We start from the raw sequence: 16556 nt of genomic DNA, 5'->3' as shown, positions 1-16556 counted from the left end.
TAGAGAAATAACAGCTCTCAAGCCAAGAAGGTATCATAGCCCAGTCTGAAAGCACAGTTAACACCACTATAGAATGTTTTAGTGCAGAGAAGCGTGAACTCAGCCGCATAACAGAAAGATAAGTCAGGGTGGCAGATACAGGCGGTGCCCAAGCCCAGTCCGGGGGAAACTTCAGCAGAGACGTCAAGGACTGAGACCCCATTGGTAGTGGGGGGGGTGGTTCAAGAAAGGGGGGATATATGTATATTTATGGCTGATTCATGTTGATGTATGGCAGAAACCAACACAACACTGTAAAACAATAAAGCAATCATCCTCCAATTAAAAAAAAAAAAAAAGACCACACTGGCAGGACTGCCCTGTCAGTACAGCGGTTAAGAGATTTTGCCTTCCCGTCAGGGGAACTAAGATCCCACATACAATGTTGTCAAAAAACCAAAACATGAAACACGTTCAATGAAGACTTAAAAAAATTGTCCACGTGAAAGAAAAATATCTTTTAAGAAAAGGACCCAGTTGGCAAGACCTTTTTAAATAGAAATGGATCCAGACCTGTATCAAGGTTTCAAATATTAAGTTCATATGAAGTAGATTATTTCTCTAGTAGACTGTCAATCACTCATTGTTGTCCACTCAGTATTCACTGGATAACTGCTATTTATGCCCAGCCCCCTCCCACTTTTTCTCTGCGCCCCAGCTCACCAAACCACCTTCTTGTTGCAACTGGCTCCTCCCAATAGAGCTCCCGATGTGGGGAGAATGCACGGGGCACACTAACCTGCTAAGAGACAGGCGATTTCCTGAGGTTAGTTCATGCATGAGCATTATTTTGTCATGAAACAGTCTCATGAGCTTGTTGAAGGTGCATTTGTCCTCAAGAGATTGACTATCATATGCCCACTATCTAAGCCTGGAAACCTAAGAACTACACTAGATATCCCAGTGGGATTTTCCAGGGCATAAGACACTGGATTGAGGGTGTTCATCCTGACCCTGAATGGTGGCAGGAGGCAGACGGCACAGTGATACAGAACAGGACTACTGTTCTATTGAAGGATGGGTTTGGCATTTGACTTTCTGGTTAAGCAAATTCCCTAACTTCTCTGAGCCTCTGTTTCCTCATCTACCAAACAGGATGATAAAACTTCAAATCGATTTTTGGCTCAATATTTAAACAAAGAGCAACACCCCGGAAGATGTTACACCAGATTACCTGCCCTGCCCCACCTGTTCCACACTACCTCCCCTGACTCTGCAGGTCCACCCGCTTTTCATCACCACTCAGAGGCAAGTGCAGCATCCTTCTCAGACTTCGTTGCCTCCAAAAGCCTTCCAAAAGTGTTCTCTACACACAGCTCACCGTACTGCTTCTCATCTCTTCTCTCAGATTTGAAAATTGCCCTCTTAGCAAATCGTCTCCTAGGAAAGGTAGTTATAGCTTTAAGGAGCCACATTAGTCTTTACCCCTGTGGAACAATTTTATTTACTTCCAAACAGCCATCACGTCTCCTCCCCCTCCTCAGCCACCACAAAGACATCGTGTTCTTCAAGGATCCACTGTCTGAGAACCAGCTTGTTAATAACAAAATTATTCCAGGTCTTAGTGTTCTCTCATCTATGAAATAAACATGCTTTTAAAACATGACAAATCAAATGGTGTTTGGAGACCACATTAACCATCTTCACTGCACTCCAAAGAACAACTCGAGACGCACAGAGAGCGGATTTTTCAAAGAAGTGTTTTCTTGACCCAGTTAAATTTTTATTCAGTGAAAAAAGTTGACATTGAGACAAAAATGATCTTAAGACTGTGTGACAATAGAGTAAAATCTTCAGCATAAACCAGTGAATCGGAAATTTATCAAGGCAACTGAAATCATAAATATCTAATTTCACTTTAGAGAGAAACAAGTATACAGTGTTTCACTTGAAGAGCAGAGTAGGCCTTTATTTTGCTGCAAATGCTTTCGATTTTTGCCTAAAGGTTCTAACAATTCATAGTGAGGTTTTAAGTGAGAAATGACATGGAATGTCGGAGAACAATGTTACATTTCAGCATTCATATTTGTTCCATTTGAGCTATTACACAGGAAACTAATACCATTCTCGGGTTACTTGGCTATGATGATTTAATTCAAAATATGGCTGCTAAAAATTAGTGGGCAGAAACATACATACAACCCATCCTCTCTCAAACCGTGTTCACTGGGGTACCCCTTCTGAAAACACGCTTATCATCCGTGTACCCAACTACACACACAGTCTCTTGCTATCTGCTCCTACCGCAGACTTGCATAGAAAGTAGTCTATATAAACTTAACGCACTGGCTTTAATTACACAAAAATTGTACCTGAAAGACAGCACACACTTCAAGAAAAATAATGCAATAGCAATGTCATGATACGATCCCCACATGAGTGGAGATTCTGCACAGAGTTTTATTCAGAGTCAATTCCTAAAATCAATATGGAGGTGGCATCCAGTTTGCTGACTTGCCTGGGTCTTTTCTCAGAGGGACCCCCCGCCCCCACCAACTCTGCAAAGAAAAGAAACATCTCAGGGATTCACCATGACATTCTTAGTGGGAAAGTGACCCACCTATCCTGACAGGATGGGGTTTCTGCCCTTAGGGAAGTGCTGAGAACCTGATCTCACTAGATGGAGAGTGACCGCTGGGTGAATACTCAGAGGAAGGGTTCTCCAGTCTTCCTGCCCCAAATGTCCATACGCGGTTGAAGCAGAGCTTTAGCTAGTGGGTCACACATGAACATGCAGCTGTGTCCCACATGTGTCCCCCTAAAATATCCCACAGTACTAACACAGATGCACCTTCTTCCCCAAATCAGAAGTTTCAACCAGTTACCCAGCTTCGTAACTGTACACCCAGCTTGCCAGGGCAGCCAGCAGTCATGGGAGCATCTCACCTGTCTGGAAAAGGTTCTGCATAGGCATGGCTTCTCCCTGGACTCCTCTGCAGGACTCTCCTCTCTGTTATTTCATCCACACAGACCCACATCTCCTAAGGCTCGAGGGGCAGTCAATCCATCCAGGGGCAAAACCAGCTTCCAGAGAAAATCTGTGTACAGTCCCCCTGCCCGCCATATCATAGTGGTCCACTGGCGGCCTGTTGTCATCCACGTGGATGTGGGCTTCTGACATTCTAATGCATCCTGGGAGAAAATAAAGCCTTTTATCCTGTACAGTGAACTCTGGAGGTGGCATCTCCAACGAGGTATGAAAGCCCCTTCTTCAGGGGCTCCAATTGGTCACAGTGAAGACAGTTATCTGGTCACCTTCAAAGGCTCCACGGAGTCTCTGCTCTCATTTCCTCTTGTCCCTCCCACCTCGGGACTCTCACAGACGGCATATATACATCAAAACCTCACAAAGCTATGCAGAGCGAGGTGACAGTGCGTGCTTCAATAGTTCATAAAAATATACAATTTACACATAGCTGCATCTGTCTAGCTTAGTCTTCGGGAACTTAGCTCTTCTGTTTATATAAAATACTCTAGCCCTAAAAGGCTGCTTGTTCTCAAACAGCCCAGTGGCATTTTCCAAGGAGAGGGGTGATGGCCAGTCTATACAGTACGGTGCACTAAGCATTGGCAGGCACTGGGAGCAAGACTCGGACGCTCAGAAATATCTCAAGCTGCCAGCTGGAGACGTGTGCTCGGTAGAAAGGCTTGCCTAAGGAAGAACTAAACATAAAATCTCAGCGCCTTTGATATCAGCTTTCACAAATGCCCCCCAAATTTGGCAGGGAAAGAAAAACAAGAAAATAGACTTTCTAGTGGTTCGATGAAATGACTTGCCTCCCACCAGACCATTCATCTTTCAGTTACTTAAAGTGCTTATTTAAAAGGGAAGGTGGTAGGGCTCGGAGTTTTGAATGAAACTCCAAAGCAAGACACAAGGTAAAGCCAAAGAAATTCCAGTCTTTCAAAACATAACACAGGAAAGAGAAGGAAATCATGCTGGAAGAAGGCTAGTCATTTATCACCATTCGCAACATCCTAACATCTACAGTTGAAAATACTCCTCAAGCAAAACATATATATACACAAATAAAAAAATTTTTTAATTAAAAACACTTTAATTGGCTCTTTGTTTCCCCAATACTCCCCAGGTAGAATAAAACTATGTTATCAGCCAAGAATGATACTCTTGGTTAAAAGAAAGCAAAGACTTGAGAGAGGGTGATGTGTTGCATCAAAGAGATGGGGTTTTGACAAAGCCTGCAGGTGAGGGACACTATGCCAAAGCATGACTTTGGAATAGATAGCCACAGAGCTCACTGCCTCTCAGCTGGGAAGAACTTCTGCAGTGAGGTACATACAGTAGGCATCACAACAACACTACACACTGCGGCTGACAACAGTAGGTCTCAAGAGGGGGCATCAGTCCCCACTGGATCTCACATACCTACCAAGAGGCCATGGTTTGAATACAGGGGAGGCATTGAAAGGCAGAAGGATACAGCACAGCTTATCTTACAAAGAACATCAATTCTAGCGCTGCTGCTACCGTGAGCTAGACTGAATGGTCTCCAATTCACACATCTCCTGTAAGGGTGCATAGCATTTTCTCTTAAAATTGGGCAGGAGTACTGGCGAGGGAGGCGAAAGAAGAGAATTAAAACAAAACAAAAAAAGAGCAAGAAGGCACTGACCCAATTCAAAGTGACTGCATACATCAGTGTGGATTTTTAAGGGCAGTAAGTGGCCACCTCAACACAAACATAAACCTTTCCATTTGAGATTCTTCAGTGGTAAGTAAAAGCAAACCAAAATAAAATAAAATACCCCCCCCCCCAAAAAAAAACCGGAAAAATTAGGTACTATATCTGTCAGTGTAGCTATCATGACACAGATCTAGAATTCTCTCCCACAGCCAGAGTAATTTTTTGCAATGACAATGATACCAGTGTAGAATAAAGCAGCGTTATCATTTTGTAGCTGTGAAAGCTACGTCTTGCACAGAGGTGTGTGCAGCGAGAGTCCATCCATTAGCATAAGAGAAGTGCTGCTTGCAGGGCTTCCCAAGCTACAGCTCTGTTTAGCGGAAATGGAGCAATGACTCAACAGGCTCTTCTGCCAAACACCATCGTGTGACACACAAGCGAATAAAAATGGATTGTTTCCGGAATGGCAACAAAACTGCTTCTGTTCTTCATCGTCCAACCCTGCAGGCGGGGGTGCTCATAAATTTTGTGGTGTCAGATGACCACTGAAGCCTGGCCCTACACAGAGTCCCAATAAATTAACGAAATAAAAGAAATGTCCCCCCTTCATACACCCAAACACTTTCGTATAAACTACCTGCAAACAAAAATTTAAATTTGAGCTTACTTTCAAGAGGAGGGGTTCTACCCATCACTCTCTCTTGAAGTCTTTATTAAATACATTTCTGCGTCTTAGAAAAATAAAAAGAATGGCCAATTTATTGAACCAAAATTATCTCACAGACTTAAAAGCATGCCCAGTAAGCACAGCCCTGTAAGACTATATTAATATCAAATCAAAGCAATTTGGTTACTAAAATCAACCTGGTTTGAAGTTCACAGTTGATTACAACAAAGTTTATTCATTCCTTTCTTTCCTTTTTTTTTTCGTTTTTTGTTTTGTTTTTGGCCCATATAAAAATAACATATGCAACTCAAAGTGCATCTTTTAAAATAAACCATCAACTATCTTTATCAAATAAAATATTTACAACATTTGGTTTCTAGTGAGGAAAGCTCTTTCAGGCTATCACCATGGGGACGTCGTCGGAAAATCCTGTTATCATCGGGGCATCTTCGTCGTCCTCCCCTAAAGGCAAGACAGTCAGTCTCTGGTGAGTTCTAGGGCACTTCTGCCTGACCCCCACCTCCCGCCGCTGACCCCCACCCCTACATCACAAGCCCCACCTAGAAAAGGCAGCAGCAGAGCCAGCTAGGCACAAGAATCAGTGCTGCAACCAGCCCAGCTTCTGACATTCTTGGGTCACCTGCTCCCCCTCAACAGGTGGCCAACCTTCTTCTCAGGGTAGCTTTAACTTAACCGAAAAAGGAAAGTAAATTTAAAGAGGAGGGATCTTATTATCCATCCCAAATTCGAATGAGTGGCTTAGGTGCCCCAGTTTGAGTCATCCACACCCTATGCCAGCATGGTGAAAGTCACCGTATGTTTCATACACACCGGGCTGGCCGAAAAGCTCCTTCAGGCTTTACAGGTGTGCCAGGTATACCTAGTAATTGTAGTAACTCACAAAGAAATAACCAGAATTAATCTTTGGCTGGCCAAAATAAAAATTACCAGTCACAGGCATTAGTTTTGCAAAAATCCCCTGGTCAGTAATGAGTTAATTATATTTATTAAGTAATTTACTTCCTCCATGAGCATTTTGGAATTTGAGCACACATACATTTATATAAGAACGGGAACATTTCCTTCTCTTCCCCAGGTAATATACCACCAATACGTAAAAGAAGAACAGCCAGTGAGGTTGTGCTAGCCACGGGAGAGATTAACAGCATGATGGGAAGGGTAATTTAGACAAAGACCAATGAAGAAAGCATGGCTTTTTGTCAGTCAAGACAAACATCTCCAAAAATGTCAGACCTCCATCTGTGAGGGATGAGAGGGGTCAGAAATTCTTGAGAATCTGCTGCCACTTTGGGAACACCCAAAGCCCAGGCAGGGTCCACCCACCCTTTGTGTACAAGGCAAGCTCCCACCTTTGACAGAACTCCCTGTCTTGGGCGTGCTATCAAACAGTTTTGTTCAGTTGCTCAGCTGTGTCCAGCTCTTTTGTGACCCCATGGGCTGTAGCCCACCAGTCTCCTCTGTCCATGGGCTTTCCCAGGCAAGAATACTGGAGTGGGTTGCCATTTCCTTCTCCAGGGGATCTTCCCAGACCAGGGATCAAACCCACATCTCCTGCACTGGCAGACGCATTCTCTACCACTGAGCCACCAGGGAAGCCCCCACTGAACAGAGGACTGGTATTTTAATTTAGAAGCAATTGCAAAATAAAGGGCTCCGACTGATTCATCCCAAAGCAGTGGGATTATCAGTTAATGAAGAACTCTGCTAGCATCAGAAGATGAGCTCACGGTAGGCAATTCCTCAGCAAGCCCCTGGCCTTGTGGGGTCCACCCCAGGAAGGAGAACTTTGCACCCTGCCCCACTCACCCAGGTCATCCCCTGAGGAGAAGATGGCTGAGCCCAGCCTGGAACTGTAGTGGCTGTTGGCGAAAGCTGTGAAGCTGCTCTGCAGCCTCCGATGCTTTGTGTATAGGATGGCGAACCCGACGCCCAGGCTCAGCAGGATCAAGAACAAGATGGGGACCACCACGGCAGCTACGTCGGTAGATCTGGCAGCCTGGATCACTGACGCATCGCCACCTGCCAAAGCAAGACACCAACCCATAAGGCTCCCATGGGAGGGCAGGAGAAAGGGCCAGGCAACCCCTCACCTTCCGAGCCACCCAAACGATGCCGAGAGTCTGCAGCAGCTCCCCGAATTGCCTGTCCCATGCAGCACGTTCCTACACGTGACATCCGAATGTTTCCCAACTCCTCACCACGAGCTGATGGAGGACAGGCCTCATGCGTGCAAATACGGTAATTACATCAGGCTCCTAATCACTGCCTCGTTGGTTATTTAGATAATCTCTTGGAAGGGAGACCTTTGTTGGGGTATCAACACTGATTTCATTAGCATTATTACTTAAGACCACTTGCTTGCCTTACATAAGAGGATGTGAAATCAGACCACTAATTAACGAGATTGCAATTATTTCCCCCTACTTGGCACCAAAGTCACTCTGAACTGCAATTACCTGAAGCTCCATTAAGTGATACAAACGAGATTCCTTTACTGCAATACTGACTTAACAGCTCGTGAAGTTTTATGAGGTTTATTTTTTTACTTCAAAGAGAAAGAGGGACTCTTTCCATATACATTTAACATTTTTTAAAAGCTCTCTGCAAAGCCTTTTGGGTGTCTATAACCTATGAGTGATATTGCCTTCCCATTGTCTTCAACAAATACTAGCTTCATGATGTACTGATACGGTTATAGCAACAAGACTCTGTTGGGTTTCAGCCAGTCTTTCTGAAAAGGGCAGACTTTGCATGGCAGAAATCCTGGGGAAAGTCTGAGCCTACGGCAGGAACACAGTCATGTGAGTCAGTTTTAGCTAAGGAAGCAAAGTGGACTTCCTTGGTCTCCATGAGAACCCTCATTAGCCTTGACGCTGCTCCCCGGTGCAGGGTGAGGAGATGGGGCCAGGCCTCCTCCTCATGGGGGAAGTTCAGTAGTTACACAGGGATTCATCACAACAGGTCCCCATAAAGATGAGCCAGAGAACAGCCATTTCCTGCAAGCCTGATATAACAATTCAATATCCATGTCTTTCATTTCCTTCACCATTGACTTTACTAGACAAAACTCTCCCCAGTCTGTCACGTGTCCCAACCTAATCTCAACTGTGAAGTGGTAACCTGGGGGAAAGCTCTGGGCTGGAGCAGTCAAGAGGAAGCCAGCATGGCGGAGGCAACAGAGATGGAGTGCGTTCCCACCCCCACCCACCTCCAAGGAGATGTGAGCATCACAGGGCAGGATGTGCTCCAAGGAAACGTCCACCCGAGCAACTCTCCCACCTGACAATTCTGGTTTTACAAAGGCAGCTGGCACATGTCCTCACGGCAGTTTTCCCCCAAAGTCTATTTCACAGGTTGCTACTTGGTTTTACTTAAAAAGGAGGCTCTGCTTAAGACACACTAAGACAAGAGTCTGGTTGGTTGTTTCGTGTAGGAACTTTATAGAACTGCGAACGGGCTACAATTCTCCAAAGGGTTGTGATGTACCAGGTTTCCTTTTACAGTTTTTATTTATTTATCTATTTTGGCCCCGCTGGGCCTTTACTGCTGCGCATGGGCTTTCTCTAGCTGTGGCGAGCAGGGGCTATTTTCCAGTTGCAGTTGTTATTGCAGTGCTTCTCGTGTCGCGGTGCATGGGGTCTAGGCACACAGGCTTTAGCAGGTGCATTGCTCGGGCTCTAGAGGGCGGGCTCAGCAGCTGTGTGTGGTGCAGGGGCTTAGTTGCTCCTCGGCACGTGGAATCTTCCTGGCCCAGGGATGGAACCTGCGTCCCCTGCACTGTCAGGCGGGTTCCCATCCACTGCGTTACTAGGAAAGTCCCAAGCTCTCCCCCTTTTAGAGAGATGCCAAGGATAGGTTATTCCACTAGAAGCCACCCCAGGAAGGGTGATGGAACAGACAACAGGTCTAACATAAGATTCTGAGCTTAAGCACTGGTTGGTTGTTGACTGGGAGTAAATGTAACTAAATAGACCAGTGGCAAAACATTTGTTGAAATCCTGGGTAAGCTATTATGACCTGAGCAGAATTTCTGTGTAAATGGGAGGTTCCTCTCCCTTGCCATAAGCATGGCCCCACACTGCTGTCTGTCAGCATCCAGAAGACAGAGATCCCAGACTGACCTCAAGATGTGATCTGAGGGTGATGGCAAAGATGGAGGGAAGGCTGGGAAGTCTGACACTGTGATGAGATAATCTACTGACTTGGAAAATCATGGGGAATATTAGCTCATTAGAGGCTCTGAAAGGTCCTCCAGAAAATAAAAACAAAACTCATTAAGCTACGGCTTCTCAAATAGAATCTCCTTTTTAAACACAATATTTCCTTTCTTCTGACTTACATTCAGAATATGGTCACCTTATAACCCTAGCACCTCACAGCATGCCTGACTAGGGAAGAATTTGTTAAATAAGTCAATGCCTGATTAAGCTGATGCACAAACGATTTTCTTTAGCACTGCAAGAATATTTCAAATGCATTTTTAGAAAGACACATGTTCATCAAGGGTTTCCCAGGTGGTGCTAGGGGTAAAGAACCCATCTGCCAATGCAGGAGACATGAGATGCGGGTTCGATCCCTGGGTCGGGAAGATCCCCTGGAGGAGGACATGGAAACCCACTCCAGTATTTTTGCCTGGAGAATCCCATGGACTGAGGAGCCTGGAGGGCTATAGTTCATAGGCTCGCAAAGAGTCTAACATGACTGAAGCGTCTGAGCACGCACACACATGTTCATCAAACCATGCTACATCCTTGATACACTTCCCGGGAAATGGTAGCAACAGTGACTTACCAGACCCCAACTCATCATAAAGCAGGACTGCAGGCTCCCCACAGATCTGGCTCCCGAAAAGACATCGTGCTTGGACAGTGAAAGTATAATTATGACCCAGTTTCAGGTTGGAAATTTTAAAGAAATTGTCAGTAGTATTCCCAAGGTAAGCTGAGATATTCATGACACTATCAAACATGTGTATCTCGTAGCCCTGAAAACAAACACAGGAGGGACTGCTCAGGAAGTTAAACAAGGAAACCAACAGCTTCTGTTACAGGTTACAACTTTATATAAGCTCCTTCCTGCAGGGACTGATAGATGTTAAAGCACTTTGAGTTTCGTACCAGTTCTTTGTACATTATCACTGAGATTAGATTCAGAAAATGGGCATTTTCTCAACCCCAAAGTCTCAAATAACTACCACGTCTGCTTCTGGGCCACGTAGCAGAAGTGGAAAAACAAAAGTCATTTTAACAAACACTGATTTTTTAAAGTTCTGGTCGGTTCACTCATCTCCAGGAATGTTTAAATGCCACAAAGAATCCATACAATTAAAGCAACAGTTCACTGTAATGGGATTGGACTAATCCAGGTAGCAGCGGATTTCAGCCACGAGGTTTAAAAAAAAAAGAGGAATTTGCAAAAGTGAAAATGAGACATTGCTCCTTAAAACAGCCTGTGGGAACTCCACTGTCAGCTGCCAGCTCACTTCCTATCTCCTTTCTTTCCTACTCTTCCAAGCTGATCTTAGCCCCAGTCCAGCCTGGCCTTGAACCCAGCAGCACCGCAGCAGCTCAGATCTACTCACTGGGGGAGTATGGAATAAGCCTCCGACTTAGACTGGCTCAGCGCGAGTCCTTGGCTCCTGTGCTGGAAAAGTCCCTCTTGGAACAGCCTGAACCCAGCATGCTGGCTGGGACCAGGACTGACTTCCAGACTTCTAGGTCAGTCTCCATGTTTTCCAGCATCAGAGCTACTGGCACCTTCTGTCCCCGCAAAACCCCTTCTCCTCTCTATCTCTACTCACATATTGGGCCCTACAGCATAATCATGATCTCCTGGTTCTTGTTCTGTTGACCTGAACCTTCTTTGAACTCCAAGTCAGGTAGCAGGAAGAAGGACCCATCCAGCTTAGGCCAGAACCCTCTGATAGGAATGGAATATTGACTGCAAGCCCAACCTTTATAAAGCTGGGCTCCTGCCACCCTGAGGACAATTGGGTGTCCTGGACCACCTGCTTGGAGTCCCCACTCCTACATCCTTGTTTATAAACTAGTAACTAGCATTTATTATCTTCTATCTAACATATATGTGATATAGGACATTTGCAAAACACATAAAGGTATTAAAAAAAATGGAAAATGATACAAACGCTAGCCACCCAAAATTTACTGGACTGATCCTTTTCTGGTGGGCATTAGGGTATCTCTTTAATTACTGTCATAAATAAAATTCTTTACGCACATTTGTTTCCTTAGAGTAAAATCCTAGAAGGATTACTGGATCAAAGGATGTCACATTTTCAATGTTTCTGATACCTACTGTAAGTACCCTACAGAAGGTGGAACCCATTCATTCTCCCAGGGGCCTCCTCTTTCCAGCTATGACCCTCTTACTATTAACTGCTGCTGCTGCTAAGTCGCTTCAGTCGTGTCCGACTCTGTGTGACCCCGCAGATGGCAGCCCACCAGGCTCCGCCGTCCCGGGATTCTCCAGGCAAGAACACTGGAGTAGGTTGCCATTTCCTTCTCCAATGCATGAATAACTATCCCTCCCCAAAACTTTTGTCAATGTAATGTGAAAGTGCTGTGTCTTGTTGCAAGTTTAGATTCCTAGTGGGGCTGAAACTATTTTCTTTTGCTCACTGTTGCTTGAAACTTTTAACTTTGTTACCTGTACCTTATTCAAAATGAGAATAAGTTGACCCTTGAACACTGTGGCAGTTGGGGCTCTGAGCCTCAAAAATCCGAGAATGACTTAGAGTGCTTCCTCTGGATTCGTGGTCTGCATCTTTGGATCCAACTATCTGCAGACTGTCTGGTATATTAAGCCCCTTACAGACGAACAAGTTCCATTCAGAGAGTGCGTCTGTAAGTCCAATTTGTTCGTTAAGTTCAACAAAATTAGCCTAGGTACCCGACTAACACAATTGGCTCTATACCACTACTTTTACGCTTCCTTCTGGCCATTCCAGGGCTTCCCTCGTGGCTCAGTCAGTGAACAATCAGCCTGCAATGCAAGTAGCCTGGGTTCAATCCCTGGGTCGAAAAGACCCCCTGGAGAAGGAAATGGCAACCACTCCAGTATTCTTGCCTGGGAAATCCCATGGACAAAGGAGCCTGGTGGGCTAGAGTCCACGGGGTCGCAGAGTCGGACACAACTTAGCGACTAAACCATCCACATCTGGACATCCTGGGCTGGAAATAAAGATGCTGTACTACTGTACTCTACACAGTGAAAAGTGAAAGTGTTAGTCACTCAGTCGTGTCTGACTCTTTGCAACCCCGTGGACTGTAGCCCGCCAGCCTTCTCAGTCCATGGAATTCTCCAGGCAAAAATACTGGAGTGGGTACCAATTCCCTTCTCCAAGGGATCTTTCTGACCCAGGGATTGAACCCGGGTCCCTTGCATTGGAAGCAGATTCTTTACCATCTGAGCCACCAGCAAAGCCCACTCTGTACAGTACACTAAAGTACACAAGTGCACAACCACTTGTAGAGGATGCACACGTGACAACCCCCCAGCCATGTGAACTAACTTACGTGACTGGACATGTGAACCCGTGTTTGCACCTTTGGAAGTTCACAATTTGAAGGTTCATGTGTAGGGGACTTACTGTACTGTAGGCTATCTGTGGACGTGCACAGTTCAAATCTGCATTTTTCAAGGGTTGTATTTCTGTTTTGAATTTGTTTGAAAGCCTTCTTTATACTTATGTATGTTAACCATTTATGTGTCACCGTTGTGAGAGTTGTGAAGAATTTTCACATTTAATTTCTCTTTGCTTCTGACATTACACTGTAATGATTTAAAGCCGTTGGGGTCTTTGTGGACATCATACCCCAAAAAAGCCGTTGTTGATTTTTATTGTGTCTCTATTTAGCTCACAATGCTCTGCTCACAATGGAGCCAAGCAGCTTCATTCAAGACCCTTGGGGGGCAAATCTGTTTCCAGGTGCCACATGCCTCCTCCTATCTCCTGCTGTGAATACAGTAATTGGCCTGCTAACAACAAAACACGGTGTTTTTCATATGTCAACAGACTACCTTCAAGCACTTCCTGTTCACTGGAAAGAAACTGATGGGATTCCAGGTTGGCAGCGCAGCTCGGTTCTCCTGTACTGAAGCCATACCATAGCTCTGCCCTCAGACTACCTGGGAGAGATGGGCCCTGGGTGCCGGTGCTGAGTCCCAGTCAAGCCCTAGGAAGCACAGCGAGGACTCCAGCCCATTTCCCTGTCTTTCAGGGGACGACCAGTTCACGACTGAAAAGTGCTTAGTGCAGAGATTCCCATCTTTAATGGGCAGTATAAACATTTGGCTAATTAGCAATCCCATCGAAAATGGTCCTTTAATTCTCACGTTCACTCCCCTGCCCTATTCTTTCTTTGGACTCCATCTATGCCAGCAGGCTGTTAACGAGCTCATCTCCAAAATGGCATTTCAATTAGATTTCCAAAGCCATTGAAAAGGAGGGAGGAACTTACCCTGCTTTCATTAAAATACTTTTCTTTCAAAGCTAGGCTTTTCCAAAACAGAAGGACGTGGTCATTTTCTGTTATGATTTTTAAGGCATCAGGTGCTAATAATGAAACTGAAAATGAAAGATGAAGAAAGAGACAGTTAGTGGCTATACGTGTGAGTCTCTGCTTGTCCATCAAAGGCTGATGAAATAACACCAACCCTGAAGGAATTAGTTAAGGGGAAAAAAAACACATATATCCACTTAGTACAGAGCCTAGCAGTCTAGACACTTTAACTGACAGCTACTTTGTTGTTATAATGTCTTTAGCCAAGAAATTTGGATGGTGTCTAATTTAGTAGCCCTTAGACCAAAAGATGGTAAAAAACAAATGGGAATGGGGTGAGGCTGGACTAGTTCAAAGACTGCCTGCACTTCTGCTCTGGTTCCAGCCTGCTTTTCTGCCCCAAATTCCAGAGGAGCTCAGTGAGGGCCTAGAGAGCTCAGCCCGAAGACAGAGCTCCGGAATGACCACAAAGTATGTTCCAGGCCCACAGCCCACACTGCCAGGCTCCGATACTGTCACTCCTGATGTCGTCTGCTGTCCAAATAACTGGGCTTACTACCTGCTCTAGGAACTTGAACCTGACCTGAGCCAGCAAATCACCCTTTAAGGTATTACCCAATTCCTGGTCTCTGTCCATTTCTGCATCTCATATTGCCCTAGAAACCACTATGACTTCAGTCTAGGTACACAGCAAAGATGCAACATTTGGCTTTAAGGGGCAAAGATTCAGTTTCATTTCCTAACTCTCTTGAAAATGTCAAAACCAGCTAGGGGAAGGGAGACCACAGGGGACAGAGAATATAGAAAATGACAGCTACTATCCTGCTCATGGTGCCCCTGCCACCATCCTGCAGCCCAGAGCCTGGGACCCCTGCACAGTTCTGCCCCAGCCAGGATATGGAGGGTCATCTTTGCACTTCCTGGGCAAGTCCTGATGGAAACCCCATGTCTTCAAAAAAATAAAAGAGGAAAAAAAAGAAGTGCCACACCTTGAGAAGTCCTAGCAACAACAGGGTGCCCTGCTGTGTGAGAAGGCCTCTAATCTCTCGCCAGCTTACCCGTGGTAATTTTGATACTGGAGTCTTTGCTCATGTTCCCCAGCTGGACAATGATGTGATATTTCCCTCCAGGCTCCAACTTGTTCAGCGTGTATTCCACGGTACTGTTGCGGGATTTCACCTTGTAGCTCCTCTCACTCTTTCTTATTAGATCTTTAACTGCAATTGCATATAACTGGGACAAGAAAAGGACATCTTAATGGTAATCAGAAACCTGGCCTTTTCTACTCTGAAGTTCAGCGGCGGCCCAAGTGACAGAAGTATGTCAGTAGCTGTGACTCCCAAAAATATGGGTCACAACATCTGACTCTGGGAAGCCTCTGGGGTGGTCAGGTCCAACTTTACAAGTATTCATGCACAGAACTGTGCACAGAATTATCAGTATGATCCCAAAAACCACCCACCCCTGGGATGGCAGGGAGGGCGAGGGGATGGAGGTCAAAGCAGCCTGGGAAAGTGAAAGCGGGAGATGTTTCTAGAATAAATGCCTCTTCTTTTAGGGTCAGTTGTTTAGTTGCCAAGGTCTATCAGATTCTTGCAACCCCAAGGACTGCAGCATGCCAGGATCCTCTGTCCATGGATTTCTCAGGCAAGAATCCTGGAGTGGGTTGCCATTTCCTTCTCCAGGGGATCTTCCGAACCCAGGGATCAAATGCGTGCCTTCTGCACTGGCTAGTGGATTCTTTACCACTGAGCCACCAGGGAGCCCTCTCCTAGGGCAGGGCCAGCAAGCTTTTTTTATAAAGGTTCAGACGGTAAATATCTTAGCCTTGAAGGTTACATGGTATGTACTGCAATTACTCAACTCTCTTGTTTGTAGCATGAAAGTAGCCATAGATAACATGTAAATAAATGGGTATAACTTGGTTCTAATAAAACTTTATTTAGAAAAATAGGCAGTGGGCTAGATTTAACCTGCAGGCCAACTGTTGGTGAAGGCAGAGAAAAGGAGGAACAAACCAATAAAGCAGCCAGGACATGACCACAAAGAGAAGATACCTATGAGGATCCTGTCTTTCGTGAGGCAGAAATGGAGCGGGGGGAACCTCCTGCTGAGCTCCATGCACCAGGCCTGGGTTTCCTGCCCCATTACAGGACTCCCCTGCCCCCAGACCAAACCACGTCCAGAGTAAGCAAGGTCGCCCGCATGCCTGGCCCGCTCACCAGGTCCTGGTCCGGAGAATCGTACGGGGATTCCCACTTGATGACAGCAGAGGTTTTGCCCATACGGACCACGTGAAGATGGCGGGGAGGAAGCCGGCTGTCCGGGATCATCCTCACCACGACATAGTCAGAGGCCGGCCCCTGGTAAGGCACCACCACCCGGACCTGAAACAAACAGCACGCGAACTCACGCAGTGGTCAGCAAACCATTTTTTCCCCAACAACACAGTGACACACGTACACAGTTAACATTCAAGGCACACAAAAAGATGCAGGATAAGCCCCCACCTACCCCAGATCTCTCATCCATTTCCCACAGGCAGTACTAGTAATGATCTTACATGCTTCCTTCCAGAAATGTTCCATGCAAATATAAGCACAGATACATAGGGATGGGAGGGTGTGTGTGTGTAGATACATACATACATACATGTGTGTG

At 45.6% G+C, this 16556-nt stretch overlaps 1 protein-coding gene across 1 annotated transcript in view; it reads right to left on the bottom strand.

Annotated features, from left to right (window-relative positions):
• Positions 1–1725: 1725 nt before the first annotated feature.
• The window catches only part of SORL1 (sortilin related receptor 1), a 166267-nt gene continuing 151436 nt past the window's right edge, over positions 1726–16556 (bottom strand). The window contains exons 43-48 of the mRNA XM_040258233.1: positions 16118–16282; positions 14954–15128; positions 13854–13960; positions 10165–10357; positions 7180–7392; positions 1726–5814 (exon numbers count right to left, since the gene is read on the bottom strand). Of these exons, the coding sequence (XP_040114167.1) occupies positions 5747–5814; positions 7180–7392; positions 10165–10357; positions 13854–13960; positions 14954–15128; positions 16118–16282 (921 nt within the window). The 3' untranslated portion in view covers positions 1726–5746. The remainder of the gene's footprint in view (positions 5815–7179; positions 7393–10164; positions 10358–13853; positions 13961–14953; positions 15129–16117; positions 16283–16556) is intronic.

The sequence above is a fragment of the Oryx dammah genome, unplaced genomic scaffold (assembly GCF_014754425.2).
Source record: "Oryx dammah isolate SB20612 unplaced genomic scaffold, SCBI_Odam_1.1 HiC_scaffold_17, whole genome shotgun sequence".
NCBI lineage: Eukaryota > Metazoa > Chordata > Mammalia > Artiodactyla > Bovidae > Oryx > Oryx dammah.
The sequence above is the reverse complement of the archived record's forward strand: the minus strand, read 5'-3'. Positions and strand labels throughout refer to the sequence as shown.